At 32.5% G+C, this 18,465-nt stretch overlaps 1 protein-coding gene across 3 annotated transcripts in view; it reads left to right on the plus strand.

Moving 5' to 3' along the window:
* The window catches only part of LOC124360830 (pleckstrin homology domain-containing family G member 5), a 346,877-nt gene that overhangs the window by 61,855 nt on the left and 266,557 nt on the right, over positions 1-18,465 (plus strand). For 2 of the 3 annotated variants that reach the window (XM_046814770.1, XM_046814768.1), the window contains exon 2: positions 13,346-13,404. The exons of the other annotated variant lie outside the window; for it this stretch is intronic. In XM_046814770.1, coding sequence (XP_046670726.1) covers positions 13,392-13,404 — 13 coding nt within the window. In that variant the 5' untranslated portion in view covers positions 13,346-13,391. The remainder of the gene's footprint in view (positions 1-13,345; positions 13,405-18,465) is intronic. 3 annotated transcript variants of the gene reach the window in all.

The raw sequence follows: 18,465 nt of genomic DNA on the forward strand, positions 1-18,465 counted from the left end.
AGCTGTTTCAAAATGGCTGTTAAAAGCGGAAAATGTTTAAAGTCATTGCATAAAATAACTAAACAGTTCAAATGTTAGATTCAAATTCAACTGAAGTGGTTTTGTAGAATTTAGTAAGAGAATGTATCTTAAAAATAACAGAAATATATATTTTTTAAATTCTTTAGCTCTGCCAACATTTTTTAAATCTCACATATTTGTAACATATTATTTTCCATTATTTAATAACTAACATAATTATTAAACTATTTCAAGCCTCTTTAGGCACAATGATATACTGATTACAATGCCTAGATTGTAAAATAAATTACGAAGAGACTTTCGTAGAACTCGTAAATAGGGAAAACAAAAAGCGTAAATATATCGAGAATATCGTGTGTACATGTAAAATACTGGAAAGATGATGGAGCCGACAGGTTATTGGAAAGTTAATTAATATATCGTTTCTGTTCTAATGAGTTATTTGTACTTGATATCGTCAGACAAGGGGCTCGCATTCCTTTGACCGTATCAAGGCAACATACAAGTAATATATATTAATGTTAAATAATAACTTAATGGTGAAGACGAATAGGTTCTTTATTACTAAATTAATTAGTAAATCGTTCCTGTAGTAATTAGGAATTTGTACCCGATGTTACATCTTGACTACAAGACTATTGTCAACATACAAGTAATATATGTTAATGTTAAGTAATAACTTAATGGTGGAGACGAATAGGTTCTTTATTACTAAATTAATTAGTAAATCGTTCCTGTAGTAATTAGGAATTTGTACCCGATGTTACATCTTGACTACAAGACTATTGTCAACATACAAGTAATATATGTTAATGTTAAATAATAACTTAATGGTGAAGACGAATAGGTTCTTTATTACTAAATTAATTAGTAAATCGTTCCTGTAGTAATTAGCAATTTGTACCCGATGTTACATCTTGACTACAAGACTATTGTCAACATACAAGTAATATATGTTAATGTTAAATAATAACTTAATGGTGAAGACGAATAGGTTCTTTATTATTACTAATTAATTAGTAAATCGTTCCTGTAGTAATTAGCAATTTTGTACCCGATGTTACATCTTGACTACAAGACTATTGTCAACATACAAGTAATATATGTTAATGTTAAATAATAACTTAATGGTGAAGACGAATAGGTTCTTTATTACTAAATTAATTAGTAAATCGTTCCTGTAGTAATTAGCAATTTGTACCCGATGTTACATCTTGACTACAAGACTATTGTCAACATACAAGTAATATATGTTAATGTTAAATAATAACTTAATGGTGGAGACGAATAGGTTCTTTATTACTAAATTAATTAGTAATCGTTCCTGTAGTAATTAGGAATTTGTACCCGATGTTACATCTTGACTACAAGACTATTGTCAACATACAAGTAATATATGTTAATGTTAAGTAATAACTTAATGGTGGAGACGAATAGGTTCTTTATTACTAAATTAATTAGCAAATCGTTCCTGTAGTAATTAGGAATTTGTACCCGATGTTACATCTTGACTACAAGACTATTGTCAACATACAAGTAATAATATGTTAATGTTAAGTAATAACTTAATGGTGGAGACGAATAAATTCTTTATTACTAAATTAATTTAGTAAATCGTTTCCTGTAGTAATTAGGCAATTTTGTACCCGATGTTACATCTTGACTACAAGACTATTGTCAACATACAAGTAATATATGTTAATGTTAAATAATAACTTAATGGTGGAGACGAATAGGTTCTTTATTACTAAATTAATTAGTAAATCGTTCCTGTAGTAATTAGCAATTTGTACCCGATGTTACATCTTGACTACAAGACTATTGTCAACATACAAGTAATATATGTTAATGTTAAATAATAACTTAATGGTGAAGACGAATAGGTTCTTTATTACTAAATTTAATTAGTAAATCGTTCCTGTAGTAATTAGGAATTTGTACCCGATGTTACATCTTGACTACAAGACTATTGTCAACATACAAGTAATATAATGTTAATGTTAAATAATAACTTAATGGTGAAGACGAATTAGGTTCTTTATTACTAAATTAATTAGTAAATCGTTCCTGTAGTAATTAAGCAATTTGTACCCGATGTTACATCTTGACTACAAGACTATTGTCAACATACAAGTATATATAATGTAAGTAATAATTAATGGTTAATATAAATTAATTAGTAAATCGTTCCTGTAATTGAAGACGATAGGTTACATCTTTACAAGACTATTACATATAATTATTGGTTCTGTTAGTACAATTAGCAATTAGCATCTTGACTACAAGACCATGTTAAGTAATTAATAAAATACATCTGAAGAACACTAGTTGTCTTTTACATCTAGACAGTAAATATCATGTATTGTAATTATAATAATTAAGTAGATAGGAATTATGTGTAATGTTACTCTTGACTGTAAACTATTGTTCAACATACAAGTAATATATGTTAATGTTAAGTAATAACTTGATGGTTACATCTTGGAGACGAATAAGTTTCTTTATTACTAAATTAATAGGGTTTGTTATTATGGAATTAATTAATATCTAGTTTCTGTACTAATCAGGTATTTGTACCCGATGTTACACCTCATCAGATATGAAGATTCGCATTCCTTTGATTATATAACAGTAATATACAATAATTGAAATGATAATAGGGTTTCAGACATTTCTCACTTTTATATGTTACACAACACGAATAACACAACGTTTCGAAATTGAAATCTATCCTCTTCGTCAGGTGAAGGTATAATTAGTTGATGAAGTTGGAAAGACTTTTATGGATATATGAATGACGAAGAGGATATATTTAAATCAAGCGTTTTGAAATACATTTTGTAACATATAACGATAGCAAATGTCCGAAAACTTATTATCTTATTAAACCAGCCACCGTCAGTAAAAATCTTAAAACAATGATTTAATTGATTATATTTACACTGTTCCATGGACGAAGAGGAGGAAAATGGTCCGTATCTTATCGTTTACCGTCTGAAGGTCTGCATAAGTTTTTTTTTAATATTCATATTTTAAAAATGTATTAACTATCTGTAATCAAACTTTAGTAAAATCTTTATATGGACATTATATGTAATTTTATAACTAAGAGTATTTTTTTATGATGAATTCTGATAAAAATAAGTGACGACAATGTAAGTTTCATCTGAAATTTTTTAACTGCAAGGTTTTATTTTTTCAACCATGGAACAAATAAAAATTGTTTTAAATGTATTAATTTATTTTGCACTGTTCAATTGCAGAATTTTCCTTTTTGTAAGGAAACTTGAGTGTCGACAATTGGAAATGCATTGTGGGACTAAAATTACTATGTCACTTATTGGTTATCCGATTTCAACATTTAAATTAGTTTTTGATTTCTTTACAAATCTTTTTAAAAAAAGTGGATTTTGTCACTTTTTTTAAAGAAAACTCGTGCTTTTAAAAATATTTTAGTTTAAAATGTAAATAGGCGCTATTTTGAAATTTAGTTGTAAATATTCAACTGAACATTTTGTATTAATTAATGATGACCACATAATGGAGTACACTAACGTTTTGTTAAACTTAGATGAAAGAGAGAATAAAATAAAAGAAATAGACCATTGCCTGTGTTTGGTTTTAGGTTCCTCTTGGGCCATGGAACAAGTTTGTATTGGGAATTTTGAAACACTGTGCATGTAAAACCTGGTGATGAAGGCAACAAAGTTAATTATTGGGGAGTTAATTAATATCTCATTTCCGTACTAATTAGTTAGGTACTGGTGCCTAATGTAACCATTATCTTACAAGTTGGTTCGCGTTCCTTTGACTGTATAAAGGCTATATGCAAATATTATATGTATCTGGATGGTCCCTATGACATGCGTTTTTATTATAAAGTTACTAACATAGGCACCCAAAATATCTTGTACAAATTTATAAATTATACAATTGGGCATCTATTTAACAACTGAACGCTAATTTAATTGTAATTTGTTTTGGAATTATTAATATTTTTATTCATTGCTTCCTTAAATTATCTCACATCCTTAGCTATCTATTTGTCACTATTATATCTATTTAAGTTCATGCAGTTTAATATACGACTTCCGCGATATTACCGTAGTCTGTGAACGATATTGCCGTGATTTATGGACGACATTGTAAAATGGTTATTGATCGTTGAAATATAAAAAGTAAATAAATTAATTAAACCAATGACTACTCAACCCTATCCCTCAGATTCATATTACATGTCCATAGAATAATGGTAAACAGCCTTGCTGTGAAAGCTGCATTTAATTTATTTTCATGCGTCTTTTTTGTTAATTTGGTTATTTATACGCAAATTGTATTTTAATTGATGATACTAAACGTTTTTAAGAGAAAACGGTCAATAACTAACTTATGTACAAATATGTATTGACCTTCCCGGGAGTCGAACTCGAGACCTCTCGGTCAGAGAGCCGCAGCCTAACCCCTATGCTACGGCGAAGGTCATATAATGTCTAGGTATTCATACTGGTGGTCTATTTCCAACTAAAGTTATTTTAAATCAGGAAATTTTATCTCTACCTCCATGTGAACTCTTGAAAATTGCTCACAAACTCGTCCATCTCAACTTTGCATTTATTTTCTTTAAAATATTTTATACAAGAGTGGAATACGTGAAGAATATACCAATGTTAAAACACGAGTTTATTTACAACATTTTCGCTGGGCAGAGGATATTAATCTCCAACACGCCTGCTTTTGACATGAGTGACGAGAAAAATAACCTGCGATAGTGAAGATCAACGCAAGATTTATTATGTCCAAAAAATGCCTCTTTAAAAAAATAAAATACAAGAAAATATTGATTAGTAAAACACCAGGATTAAAATCGGCTCATATTGAAGGGAATGATGTTTATGATTATGTATGTTAATGATGTTTTAATGTTTTCATTGCAAGTACAGCATAGCAAAGAGCGGTCAAATGCAAGATAGGTTGTAGAAGATTATTATTTAAATGATTATATAATAAATTCTACAAAAATAAAGAACTTGAATCCTGATCTTCAATGAGTATTAAAACACATTTGCACTACTAGTATTGCAGCTTTTATATCAGGAGTTTTAAAATTAAACCCAAATAAAATTGACGAAGAAAACATTTGAACAGGAAAAAATTTATTTAACAGTACTTTTTACAGGATTTATTTTAAATGAAATTACTGACACAACGGTTTTTAAAAAATAACTTATGACAACTATATACGTAATCTTTAACAAACTACAGGCAAATATTATATAATTATATTATTATTATATAATTTTTAACTCATGATAATTAAGGTTTTTGTAAATAAACGATAAGCCCACCCCCTAACGTTATTTTTAATAAATATAATCTAATAAAACCTATAAAAATACCATTTTAAGTTAGTTCTCGCGGAATAACACTGCAAATATTACATGTTGTAATAAAGTTAAGAAAATATTATATTTATTATTGCGTATTATATTTATATAAGTACATTTTAATGGAATATAACTCATGAAAATTAAGTCTTTGTAAATAAACGATAAGTTTTCTCCCTAAAGTTATTTTTAATAAATAGATTGTAATAATTTTTGTTATCACATACAGTCAAAAACTGAGAGAGTACCATATTTGTTGTAAAAGGTACTTAAAGTGAGCCTACACTGATATATTTAATATCAATATCGAGGAACATGAACGTCACGAGGTATTTCCCCAGAGGCTCCTTTTTGATTTGGCAGAGAAAATCGTTCAACAGATCGCATTGGTATAGCGCATAATAAAATGGTTTCAGTAGGTAGACAGATTTCAAATTGCGTACAAGTTTAGACCTATATGTGGTTTCAGTAGGTAGACAGATTTAAAATTGCGTACAAGTTTAGACCTATATGTGGTTTCAGTAGGTAGACAGATTTCAAATTGCGTACAAGTTTAGACCTATATGTGGTTTCATCAGTAGGTAGACAGATTTCAAATTGCGTACAAGTTTAGACCTATATGTGGTTTCAGTAGGTAGACAGATTTCAAATTGCGTACAAGTTTAGACCTATATGTGGTTTCAGTAGGTAGACAGATTTCAAATTGCGTACAAGTTTAGACCTATATGTGGTTTCAGTAGGTAGACAGATTTAAAATTGCGTACAAGTTTAGACCTATATGTGGTTTCAGTAGGTAGACAGATTTAAAATTGCGTACAAGTTTAGACCTATATGTGGTTTCAGTAGGTAGACAGATTTAAAATTGCGTACAAGTTTAGACCTATATGTGGTTTCAGTAGGTAGACAGATTTAAAATTGCGTACAAGTTTAGACCTATATGTGGTTTCAGTAGGTAGACAGATTTAAAATTGCGTACAAGTTTAGACCTATATGTGGTTTCAGTAGGTAGACAGATTTAAAATTGCGTACAAGTTTAGACCTATATGTGGTTTCAGTAGGTAGACAGATTTAAAATTGCGTACAAGTTTAGACCTATATGTGGTTTTCAGTAGGTAGACAGATTTCAAATTGCGTACAAGTTTAGACCTATATGTGGTTTCAGTAGGTAGACAGATTTAAAATTGCATACAAGTTTAGACCTACTAATAAGCAAACCATTACAACTAATACACAATTTGTAATGTTTTTGATATTATACCTTTGCACCTGATAAAGTAATGTTCTAGAAGATTAAATGTGAGTTTAGATGATTTGCCAATGGCGCAGTGTAGCGGGTACAACGGTTATCGTCAAGCGTGGCTGCTGCTTGGATGGGTGACCGCTGAGCGATCCTGTCCTTGCAAGCAGCCCTCCTGCCCGGTGGTGGTTCGGAAGTCCACCTTTTAGCCATTGGTCTTCAGGTTAAGTGCTTAAGAGGGCTTCTTAGCCCTAAATTTGCCTGGTAAAATAAGACATCTTTAGTTAGTATTTTAAATTTTGCGAGAAATATGTACTCTAGTAATAACACATTTCTGTTTTACTTTGATTATTTTGGAAAACTGATAAAATATTTTGTTATTTATTGCAAAATATCAACAACAAAAATTAAACTTTTAGTTTATTAGAATAAAAGGTTACCATCCAAACACAATGACCATTCTCTGTTTAAATATATAACATGTAGTAACCCTTATAGAAGGCAAAGACACATCCCAGCAGGGATCACTTTTGGCTGGTTCATACCTTCCAGTTGAACCCACCACTGGGCACAGCAAAAACCGATGTGTAACTTAAATCTGGGCAACCTTATGGATGTCCAGTAGCGGCAACATCACTAACTGCAAATGTCGAGATTCTGGAGTGCAAGGATAATTCGATAGGTCTAGTCTACTGCGGGAGATGACTGTTGGAGTTCGTGGGGTTTGTCCCCTAAGAGTCAAAGGTTCTTGCTAGCCTCAACAAGGGTGTGCCACCTCCTCCCTGCTTCGACTGGAAGGTTGGTTCAGAGTTGTCCTTCCCTTCTTTCGAGAGGGCATGACTTGAGATTAGTGTCCTAAATTCCAGAATATCCTATCACTTCGGAAGCAGCGCAAAGGTCCTTATAGGACTAACTGCAATTTATAAGCTTCTTGTCCTAAGAGAACAAAAGAAAGGCAATGACATACGAAGCAGACGTGATGTACGAGACATCCCCTCTGCAGCTGTAATGAAATGTCTCGAGACAAGGGTTTTAATAACACTCCTTTATAATTCAACGAACACTCTCCGATTCGAACAAGATGGTTATGAATTAAAAACTCTGCTCTAATACAAAACATTACGTTGCCAACTAAACGATGATGACTGTAATTTATTAACATCGAAATTACTTTGAAACACGCTGCTGTGTAAATACTCACGCACGTTTCCACGAAACCAAACCTATATACATTGCACGTTCACGTTTAATTAAATTACAATTTGAAATAACCGATTTGTTAATTGTCTTCGTAATATTTACACAAAAATATAGTCGGGTTTTCATTGTGCTGTTTATTAAAAAAATATTATGAAGTGAAATATAAAATTATCTTTGTATTATTATAAATATCATAAATAATAATCTTGAATCTTTAGGCATAATGCGCTCGGCGTTTTATTTTCGAAAACACATACAAAACATTAGAAAATATTATATTATATGAGTATATACAGTACTATAGTATATTGAAGTTTGTAGTGTAAAGGGCCGAGTCACGCAAAACGAATATCTAATTTTACTTCATTGCTCCATATCCACATTTGCTAAGGAATATATATCGCTTAAAAATTAATAACACTTCAACACTGGTGAATACGACGTCTAAGGTAAATGTAGCATAAACATGTGTAAAATTGATGAATTAAATAGAGTTTTCAATTTCGGACATGAAATCGGCGAAACAGAAAACATAGACTACCTTTCGTGATATACAATCCAATCTCTTCATCAGGCGAGATTAGCCAACCTATCCCCTAATACAAACTTAACACCAACAGACCACACCAATGCATTAATGCAGAAGTCGGAAATCAAAACAATTATAGGTTAATTATGCACCTTGAGGAAATGATCAGATTTCAGGTATAAAAATGTAGTGTATCCCTTTTTTAACGATGGAAAAGTATTCAAAAAATTCCCAACATCCTTGCGAACTCTCCATGGCCATGGTAAAAAATTAATTCAAATTCAAAATATTACAATAATTATTATTTTAAGGAAGGAGTAACTGGCCTAACGTAACAGGACAGTTTACAAAATTTCTATATCTGCATGTCTTTCTCTGTTACATGTTAAAATGCCATTACATATTAGTTTGAACTGTGTTTCTTTGTTTGAAGTTTGTTTTTGACGATGGAATATTGTAAAGGGAAACAAGATTTTTCCATACATTTGCCATTGTTCAGTGATACAAAACAATCAGTAACACAACGTTTCAAGATCTGCAATCTGATCTCTTTCCTCAGGTAAATAACTAACCTAACACATAATTAAAATAGGTTAAAATAACTAAATCATACCAGAGGGTTGTGACACGCATAAGTCAGGAACCAAATATCTATGTTGTGTGTCTACTCCATGCACACCAATAATAAAACATGCACCTAATATAGTTAAATAATAATTATTAAAACTGAACAGCAGAATACATCTCACATTAGGTCCACACTCACCGCCAACCAAATAGAACTGTGTTTATTTTAAAATTGATTTATTCTGCGATTTTTTGTAGCAAACATGGCTACCAATAAGATCAATGTAAAAAAAGTTCACTGATGCTTTCTACCAACCAAATTCTATGGAGGAAGCTTTTTGCAAAATGTAATGTCCATAAGTCAGTTTGTTTTCGAGACATCGTGTGGAAAGACTGACAGAAATTATTCCAGTCCCTCGAGTGGTATGCTTCACTAACGCTCAGCCAATAAGACAGAAAATATAATATAATTTATCCTCTCAATCTTGTAAAACCAGTGCATTCTCATCAAGAAAATGGATACATAACTTGTTTAAAACTCGGAGGTGAGTAGAGCGCACCTTATCAGTCAAGACTGCGACTGTTTACTGCAGATGATAACAGTTTATGGGCACCACTTTACTGATAACAGCGGCTGCGAAGTGCTCGTGAGCTTTTGCACTTTACGGTTGGCAGCCTTGCGTGCACACCTGAGCTGGCGAGCTTATCGTGCAAGCTACGTATACCCAGAAGTGTCGGTCGCTTCATACCTGGGTCTTCCGTTTATTTTGGCAATTATTTTCACATCAGTGTCAGTATACAAAGATGGATTGTAAAGTTCGTTGTAGTCTACTACAACGGGTGCCTCTTTGCCTTGCAATCAGTTCACTATTGCTCGTTCTTTTACTACTTTTAAATGCACACGCTGATAAATGCACTAATTTATTAAAATATCGAACTCGAGACACTGATTACAAACAAGCAATAATGATAATATTCATGGTTCGTAAGCAAGCGTGCACTCTTTTATAATATACAGTAACTCAGGTTATTGTGATTCCCGAGGCTAATAATAATATTATTATCTTTGAATGCACATTCGATTAAAGCAAATTTTTGTTTATGCATACGTACTTATTGGCTTACTTCACTAATCTTTTGTAGTTTACGTTAGGCACTAAAGTAAAGCGAACACTAATACAAAACCTTTAAAGAAGTTATAGATTAATACATATATGTATTTCATTATGAATTAACCTTTAATCGTGTGATAACTAAATGTTCATGAGCATATATGTAATACTCACCAATCGAAATACTTGGATTTAGTGGGCAATGTACCATGTTATCCGAGTAAAAGCTAGACGGGTTTAGTCAGCTTTAGTACATGTAGACAACAGACGAACGCCAATATAGGATTTTTATTATTGCAAAACATACCTTTTCGTGGAATTGCCCGAAGAACATTATTAACTTATTTTCGGTTTGTCACTCAAAATATTGCTAATACAAGGATAAACCATGAGGCGGTCTCGCACCTTCTTCAGTGAACAGGTTCCAAATCAAAATTGGGAGAAATCAGGCAAAAACCCACCCAATAAGCGATCAGTATGGCTTCTGTGCAATAAACCGCCAGTATTTTTATAATCTGAAACTGCCTTCTTCATTGAAGTCATTTTCTTTCTATAAAGAAGACTATTAACAACTTAGTAAACTCAAATATAACGTTATAAATAATAAAGACAGAAAATAGCTTGAGCTGAAAAGACATCACCCGATTACCAAATAGCCTGGCAGTGTGTGATATAAACGAGTACATGATCATATAATCGATTGTGGGTTGAGCTTATGAACTACTCCCATGCACTAGTCTCACTGCTTTATCAGTTGGGGTGCCTTATTGTTTCTGCGAACTTTTTGTTCTTTTAAGAGAAGAAACTGAGAAATTGCACTTAGTCTTGAAAGGACCTTTACTCCGCTTCCGTAGTTACAGGATATTCTGAATGGGTAAGGTTGGGGGTAGGGGCCGCTTTCTGTAGAGATGTAAGAGGAATGATATTGGGCAATAATCTCGGTTATCTCTTCTTAGAAGAAAGGAAGGTCAGTTCTGAACCAGCTCTTCAGTCAAAGCGGACAAGGAGTGGCACGCCCTTATGTCTAAGCTAGCAAGAACCTTTGACTCTAGAGTAGAGAGTTCGCAGTAGACTAGACATATCGAACTACCCTTGCACCCCAGAATCTCGACATTTGTGGTTAGTGATGAGCTAGCTGCTCCTGGACATCAATAGGGTTGCCTAAATTTAAGTGACACATCGATTTTCGCTGTGTTTAGTGCGGGTTTATCTAGAAGATGTAACTCAGCCAGAAGCGAACCCGCCTGGGTATCGGTGCAGGCTAGTCTGTAAATTGTGATGAGTGTAGCTGAATTTTGAGCCAAAGTAAACAAGAACCAGTCCAATTATCTTCTTTCAGTTCCATCAAGGATGCAGGAGAATAATTCTTTCAGTTATTAAGCAATGTGGTATTTGATACCATCACCAGACTTAATCCAAATTTCACTCAGCGTTTTCAGGCTAAATTTTGTTCGGAAAATGAATAGGATAATATTTAAATGAAAGAACTGCAGTTTTGAAACATCATAATTACCCATGGAGTTTAGAATCTTTTAGCAAACTTTGATGGGCTTGAAAACAATTACTTTGCTCTCATGAACCTATCTAAAAACTGACTGCTAAAAACTGAATTATTCCTGTCACTGTTCTGATGAATCTTCATCATTTATGTGTACTGGCCAATATAATATATATATTCTAGTTATGAGGTAAGAAGTTTCTAAACGTAGGATTTGTTCTCATAAGTAAATTTTTCTTGTGACCTCTCAGCAGAATTTAAGCACAGACAATAAATCCGAAGTTTACCTTTCGAAACTATCGATCTTGTCATAGAGAACTTTAAATTTTTGGTTTCATCAATTTCCTTTTTAACCGATTAAAAAAGGAGGAGGTTATACTATTCTACCTATGAAACATTGTCATCGATGTGGAGTTGGACCTCCTATTTTTGTGCCCTATAACTTCAACCTTGGGTGTTTTTAAAAATTAATGTGCCGATATCGTTGCAACTCACTTAATCTCTTCTGTGACCAAAGTTTTAAAACCACTGGTTTATGCTGCAGTATTTACGTATTTCTAAGTTCAAAAATAATTTTATAAATATCAAAATCCATTATAATTTTAATGAGGAAATTTTCGATCAATAAACATTTAAGAGATTCATAAAGAATGTTCATAATTTAAAGGAAATCAATGCCTAAATTCATAAAAATAAATAAGATAAAAGTTGACAGGTTAAACTCAATAGAACAATAATTTACACTTTCTTAAAGTTGTCATCCCTGGGACAGATGTATGTTAACTAAAGGGTTGGTAGCTGGAGCGCTATTCAGCTTGCTTAGTTATGTACCCAATAATTAAACAGCTCTGTCATCACCAGGGTTTACTGATCAGCTCTTAATCATATCAGTGTTATTGAGTTAATTTTGGCCACTTGAGTTACGAGACCGCACTGAAACAAAACTTAGTTCTGTTATCGCCATATTTCTTCTTTTATAAAATCTGGCATGCAATTATACAGTAAAGTAATGTCTTAATTTACCAGGTGAAGTTAGGGCTAAGAAGCCCTCTCTAATACTTAACCTGGGGACCAACGGCTTAAAGGTGACTTCCTAACCACCACCAATGGCTGGGTTGCTGCTTGGATGAGTGACCGCTGAGCGACCCTGTCCTTCCAAGCGATCCATCTTAAGAATTAGAAAAGGCTTCTTAGCCCTAACTTCGCCTGGTAAAATAAGACAATCAATCTTTAACTCTTTTTTATTTTTACTATATGGTACTATTTGAGGTTCTAAATTTTGTTCTCTGCCATAACTGAGGTTCACCATTAAATTATTAGAAACCTTTACCTTTCAAATTTCAAAAAGATGTGAACTGTTTTTGAAAATACTAAAACTATTTCTGCATCCCTTTGTTTAAAGTTCGTTGTTGACTATGAGTAATTTGAATGATCAAAGATCATCATCATTAAATATTACAAAAATGGAAGAGTTCGTTTCAAGAATTGGAATTTATCTTCTTCTAAACGCATAAAAAGACACTAAGACACAAGTTGACGTTGGACTTACTGCAGTCTAAATTTGAGTACGGACTATCCACTACTTATAACAATGAAATTCTGCAAGGTATATTAACTATTGAACAAATGATTCGCTGATGTTGTATAAAGATGTTTCATCTGTTGTGTATAACTCATAGCTGAATCGTATTATCTACCTCATACTACAGTTTCATACACACCAAACATACTAACATAATCACGTTTGATATATTTATCTTGATTTCGTGACATATACATTTTTGTTGTTGTTTCCAGGAATGTGAAAAGTCATCAGATACCTCTAGATTTACTTTCTCTCACAATGGATGCATTTGGTAAGAAGTGATGGTCCAAACGTAGTTCGCTTTACAGTCTCGGACCAAACGCTTTATGGATATAAATTCAGTCAATTTATAGCTGGTTTAAACGGGCAACTAACACATATTATACAAATTACTAAACAATTTCACATTAGTAAGTATTAGTAGCTGTAGAGTCTTACATAAGTTACATATGCTTTGCTGTTTATACGCTTTGTATTATTCTGTGTGTGTTTTGTTTGTTTTTTTTTTTGGGATAAACAGTGTAAATCGATTGATTAGAGAAGAGTCCATTTATAAAGTTAAGTTAGAAATATTACTGTGTGAATTTTTAAATAAAAATATGTGCAATTACATTAATTAGATTGAAATATTTGTCTATAGCCCAGTAAATGATTTGTTGCAAATGTTTTAACAAGTCAAAAACATGAAACAACATGTATAAACAATTATGAGTGAAAGATTGTCTGAAGATAAAACTACACCATTATGCAGAGTTTTAAAGAAGACTATGCATTATGTTGGGTGGCATTCACAAGCCACTGTTAAAACACGTAGTGTTGAATATTGTAATGTGTATGTATGAAGATAATATGTAGATAGTCTTTTTCCGAAAGTAAAATATATCAAATTGATTTAGTTTTTTGAGGTTATTTTTGACGATGGAAGGATTGTGAAGGAAAGAGGATTTTTCCGGACATTTGCCATCGTTCAGTGAAACAAGAAATCAGTAACACTACGTTTCGAGATCTGCAATCTGATCTCTTCTTCAGGTAAGAACTACTTAATACAACCTGAAGAAGAGATCAGATTGCAGATCTCGAAACGTAGTGTTACTGATTTCTTGTTTCAGTGAATGATGGCAAATGTCCGGAAAAAACGTGTTTCCTTGATTTAGTTTCTTGTTAGAAAATATATTTATATTAGATAATGAGCCATGAATTTTACACAGCTAACAATTTTTAAATATTTTTTATTGGTTGGTTCTTGATGTCTTTTTATTTTATCAATTTTGATAGTTTCTGTATGAAAGTGGTTCTAACCTATATTTTTCCATTATTTAAAGAAAGTACGTAATTTTTAGAAAGTCATCTATACAGAGAAGCTTTCTCTTTGTGTTCGGAGAAGTTCAAGATTCTGCTTTACACATACCTTGATTTCATTGGTCCAAGATACGAGCTGCAGTACAGTTCGCATTAGAGCTTACAATAACATTATTAGTTTTCCTGTCCTAGATAGAGGAAATTTTAAAAATCTTCGACATTCCCCAGCTCAGGTTTCCCCTCCTCATTGGGCGATAGAAGTTTTGTTAGATACTTCCTATTCTGAATTGCCATAAACATACGAGACATACAGATTAAGAACCAATGTATTGATTTCTTAGGTTTATGAATAATTTTACGATTGCATATTTTATATTGATTTAATCAAAATATGGATGTAAAAATTTAAGAGCTAAATGGTTTTGAAATACCTTGAATATTTGACAGTGAAAACAAAAAAGACAAACGGAAAAAAAAAAACCACTCATAGTGCGATCCAATGGCCCACCTAGTACTATCAATGACATGGCATAGCACAGCTATAGCGATTGATCTAAGCTAGGTGAGGCCTCTAGGATTGAGTTATTGAGTTAGGCTTTGAGGCTATGCAACAACGTCTGCGTTTATAGTTATAGCTGTTAACGACCTCATTATTAGGTCCATGGATCTAGCCAATGCAATGGTATCCATTATTCGTAAAATTATATTCCAGAATTACATGTTAAAAATATAAATGTATATATTTTAATATAAATAAAATGATGATTATTATTTGTGCAAACATACTTATCAGTTCAAACGATCGGAAAAAAATAAACAACACACCAAAAATGTTTTGCCATGGCGATATTAATCATAACGGGACTTTGAACGGATAAGAAAAATATACATTTGTGCAAACATTTTTGTTTAAGATTAAATAAAAAAAAATTAGGTATTAATGATCTAGATTAATATTTAAAAATGTGGTTCTTCTAAGTACACGAAAAATGATAAACCCAATTATTTTTGTCCATTTACAGAACTTTGAATTTCTCAAAGTAAACAAAGTAGCAATATTACATTCTTTTCAGACAATGTTAGAGTTTATAAACTGTTTATTGATGTTGTGTAAAATACACAGTTAATATTACAGTGGAAGATTGTGTACCTGCAGCAGTTTCGGACTTCTGACTGGGGAATTGAGTTTGTGGATAGTGTTCTACAGTGTAGCCAACAGAATAACACAGAGATAAGCCTGCGAGGGATAAAGTTGGCAGAATTGATCGCTGCTGTCACGCGACCGAGTTTGCAGTAAACAGCTGTCTGCGTATCAAACCTTTCTTATAAAAAGACGTGATCAAAACAACATAGGCCTATTCATTTTGATCATGGAAAACATGAACGGATAATATATTCCACCTTTTCCATAGACGCTCACGCCAAGAAAATACCATGTAAATATGAAGCTTTTACGTTATCACAAAAAAGCAAACTTTTCTTTTAATTTTAACTTTAGACTGTCATTTGGATACAGTACTAAAACTCCATGTCCACAAAAAGTCACCAATAGTGTTAGAGACGGGTAATAAAATCGGTTATTGCTTCATAGTAATGAAGGTAATGTTTTGGATTATTTCATCATTTCAAGTAACAAACAAAAAGTACTTTACTGCAGGACATTGCACTTGGAATACTAACACCACTGTGAATATTTAGCTTTCACATGATCGCGTCTATTTGTACCATTTATCATTAATCTACCTTTTTTAGTACATGACCCTCAACTGCAGTGTAGGCTATATCATGCAAACTGCATGATAACATCAATAGGTATACAAACCCAACTTTTGGCAAAAGTAGAACAATTTAGAAACTCAGAGTATTGTTTCAAAACCAATATATTGACAAATAGAGTTTCTATAATTTTAATCGTTGCATAGCTCAAAGCATAGAGCTATTTTATTGGTGTCAGTCAACACCATAATCTCTCAAACTATTCTATAGGTATGTAGACAGTTCAATGTTAGATTGCTCTCTCGGGCATGTGTGATCAGACTTTCTAAAGTTTATTCTATTGTGTGATATTCACTATCTCGAGAGATGTTTTCTTCGTCGCCACAATGTGGGGCAACACATTATGTACTACCGCATTCTGCAACGATGGCCAAAGCCATTATTAGATAAGATAAGAACGTCACCTGACCCCATTCTTGTAAAACAAGGTAAGTTATACTTCCGCAGAATATCAGACCTCGTTAATAACAGTACAGAGTGATGGTTTATTAGGTCATATTTTGCAAGGTTTTGTGTAGCTAACAAGAAAACCATAAACAAGGATTAAATATGTTTCTATGACAATGTCACTACTGTACATTGAAAGGACAAAACAGGATTTCGGACATTTTCCATCGTTATAGGTTATAAAAAGTACAACACAACGTTTCGTGGATTTGAATCTATGCTCTTCGTCAGGTGGGGGATGTATTAATATATACAAAAATAAAGATCAGAAAGAAGTAAAGAAGGGAAAGAAAAGGTTCAAATATACTAAAACCCCTGGTACACTCATTTGGTATGTTTTTGTATGTATTAATACCTCCCCCATCTGACGAAGAGGATAGATTCCAATCCTCGAAACGTTGTTGTACTTTTTATAACCTTCAGATTATAAGTTATAAAAATAGGTTATAATAGGTTAACAAATAGGATATAAAAGTACAATAACGTTTCGAGGATTAGAGTCAATCCTCTTCGTCAGGTGGGGTAGGTATTAACACATAAAAACTAAAGAGCAAACAGGAGTCACGATGCCTGAAATCCTGTTATCCTTTCAAATCTTCCGTATCAATAACAAACTTAAAACATGTACTGTTACTTGTTTGAAACTATGAAATCATAAATTGTCACAATTTTATTTGCAAAACTGTAATATTCGTGAATTCACTATTTCCACTACATCCAAGCAGGCTGTAGTTTACTGGAATACACCTCGCATAAAGCAAAAAGATCATTATAACAGTTGTTTTTGTCAGTCGATATTTGATAAACTTTATCAGTGAAAATTAATTCAGCGACTGGTAGTTTTAATTAAAGTTATTAATTAATAATGGTACAGGCTGTATCAGTTGCTTTACGGCAGCGACTGATAAGATATGGTGTATGAGCTCTCCTTTAACCTGCTATCGATCGATCTGGCGCTTCGGAAATAGCTCCGCCACCCTCCTTTTTCAATGAACTTATCTGATATAAGAATGGGTCATTTTATTAGCGACACTAATGCGGCCTTTTTAGTTTTTTCCTGGTATCGACTGTAAACTGTGATAGTTAACCTGTCCGTTTTATAACTGCATCTTTTTACTTGAACAGTTCTGGATATCGTCCGAATTTAGTTCTGTAATCTGCACGCAATATTTTAACTTTTACGTATATTTATTATACAATAACGGGTTGCACTTAAGAAACATTTTTACTTCCAGTATTCACTTTTTACTTTGCTTTTAAGTCCAGTATTCATTTACTAAGTTTAACTTGAGCCAAGAAAAGAATATTAATCCATCTAGAAAATGGTTTACATTGTTTCAATGTTTCAAACTTTACACCAGCATAATATTTTTAAAAGCGAACCTTTTGAGGTCGGATTTGTGGCATTGTACTGTACTAATAAAGACCTTTAATTCGATTAACTATTCGACCTATGCTCTCATTTTTTTTATTTACTTCTGATCCCTTGCGTACCATCCCCCTGACATGGCAAAAAATGGTAGTTACGGTACTTCAAAAAGTAGATTTATGATGCAATGATGATGTACCCAGTTTTTATTGCTTAACCTGTAATCGATCTGGAATTGTCAAGCCTGTGCGGGACTTATTAACAGCCTTTTTATGTACGCTATATAACGCTTGTGGAGACAATAATTTACCCGCAAAACCAAAACAATTTGAAACTTGGTACAAAATTGATCTTATAAATATCTTAGCTAAATATGTTGTCCAACTTAGTACGTAATTTATTATCAATATGGCGACCGTTCAAACTTTAAAAATCATAATT

The sequence above is a fragment of the Homalodisca vitripennis genome, chromosome 4, assembly GCF_021130785.1.
Source record: "Homalodisca vitripennis isolate AUS2020 chromosome 4, UT_GWSS_2.1, whole genome shotgun sequence".
NCBI classification, from domain to species: domain Eukaryota; kingdom Metazoa; phylum Arthropoda; class Insecta; order Hemiptera; family Cicadellidae; genus Homalodisca; species Homalodisca vitripennis.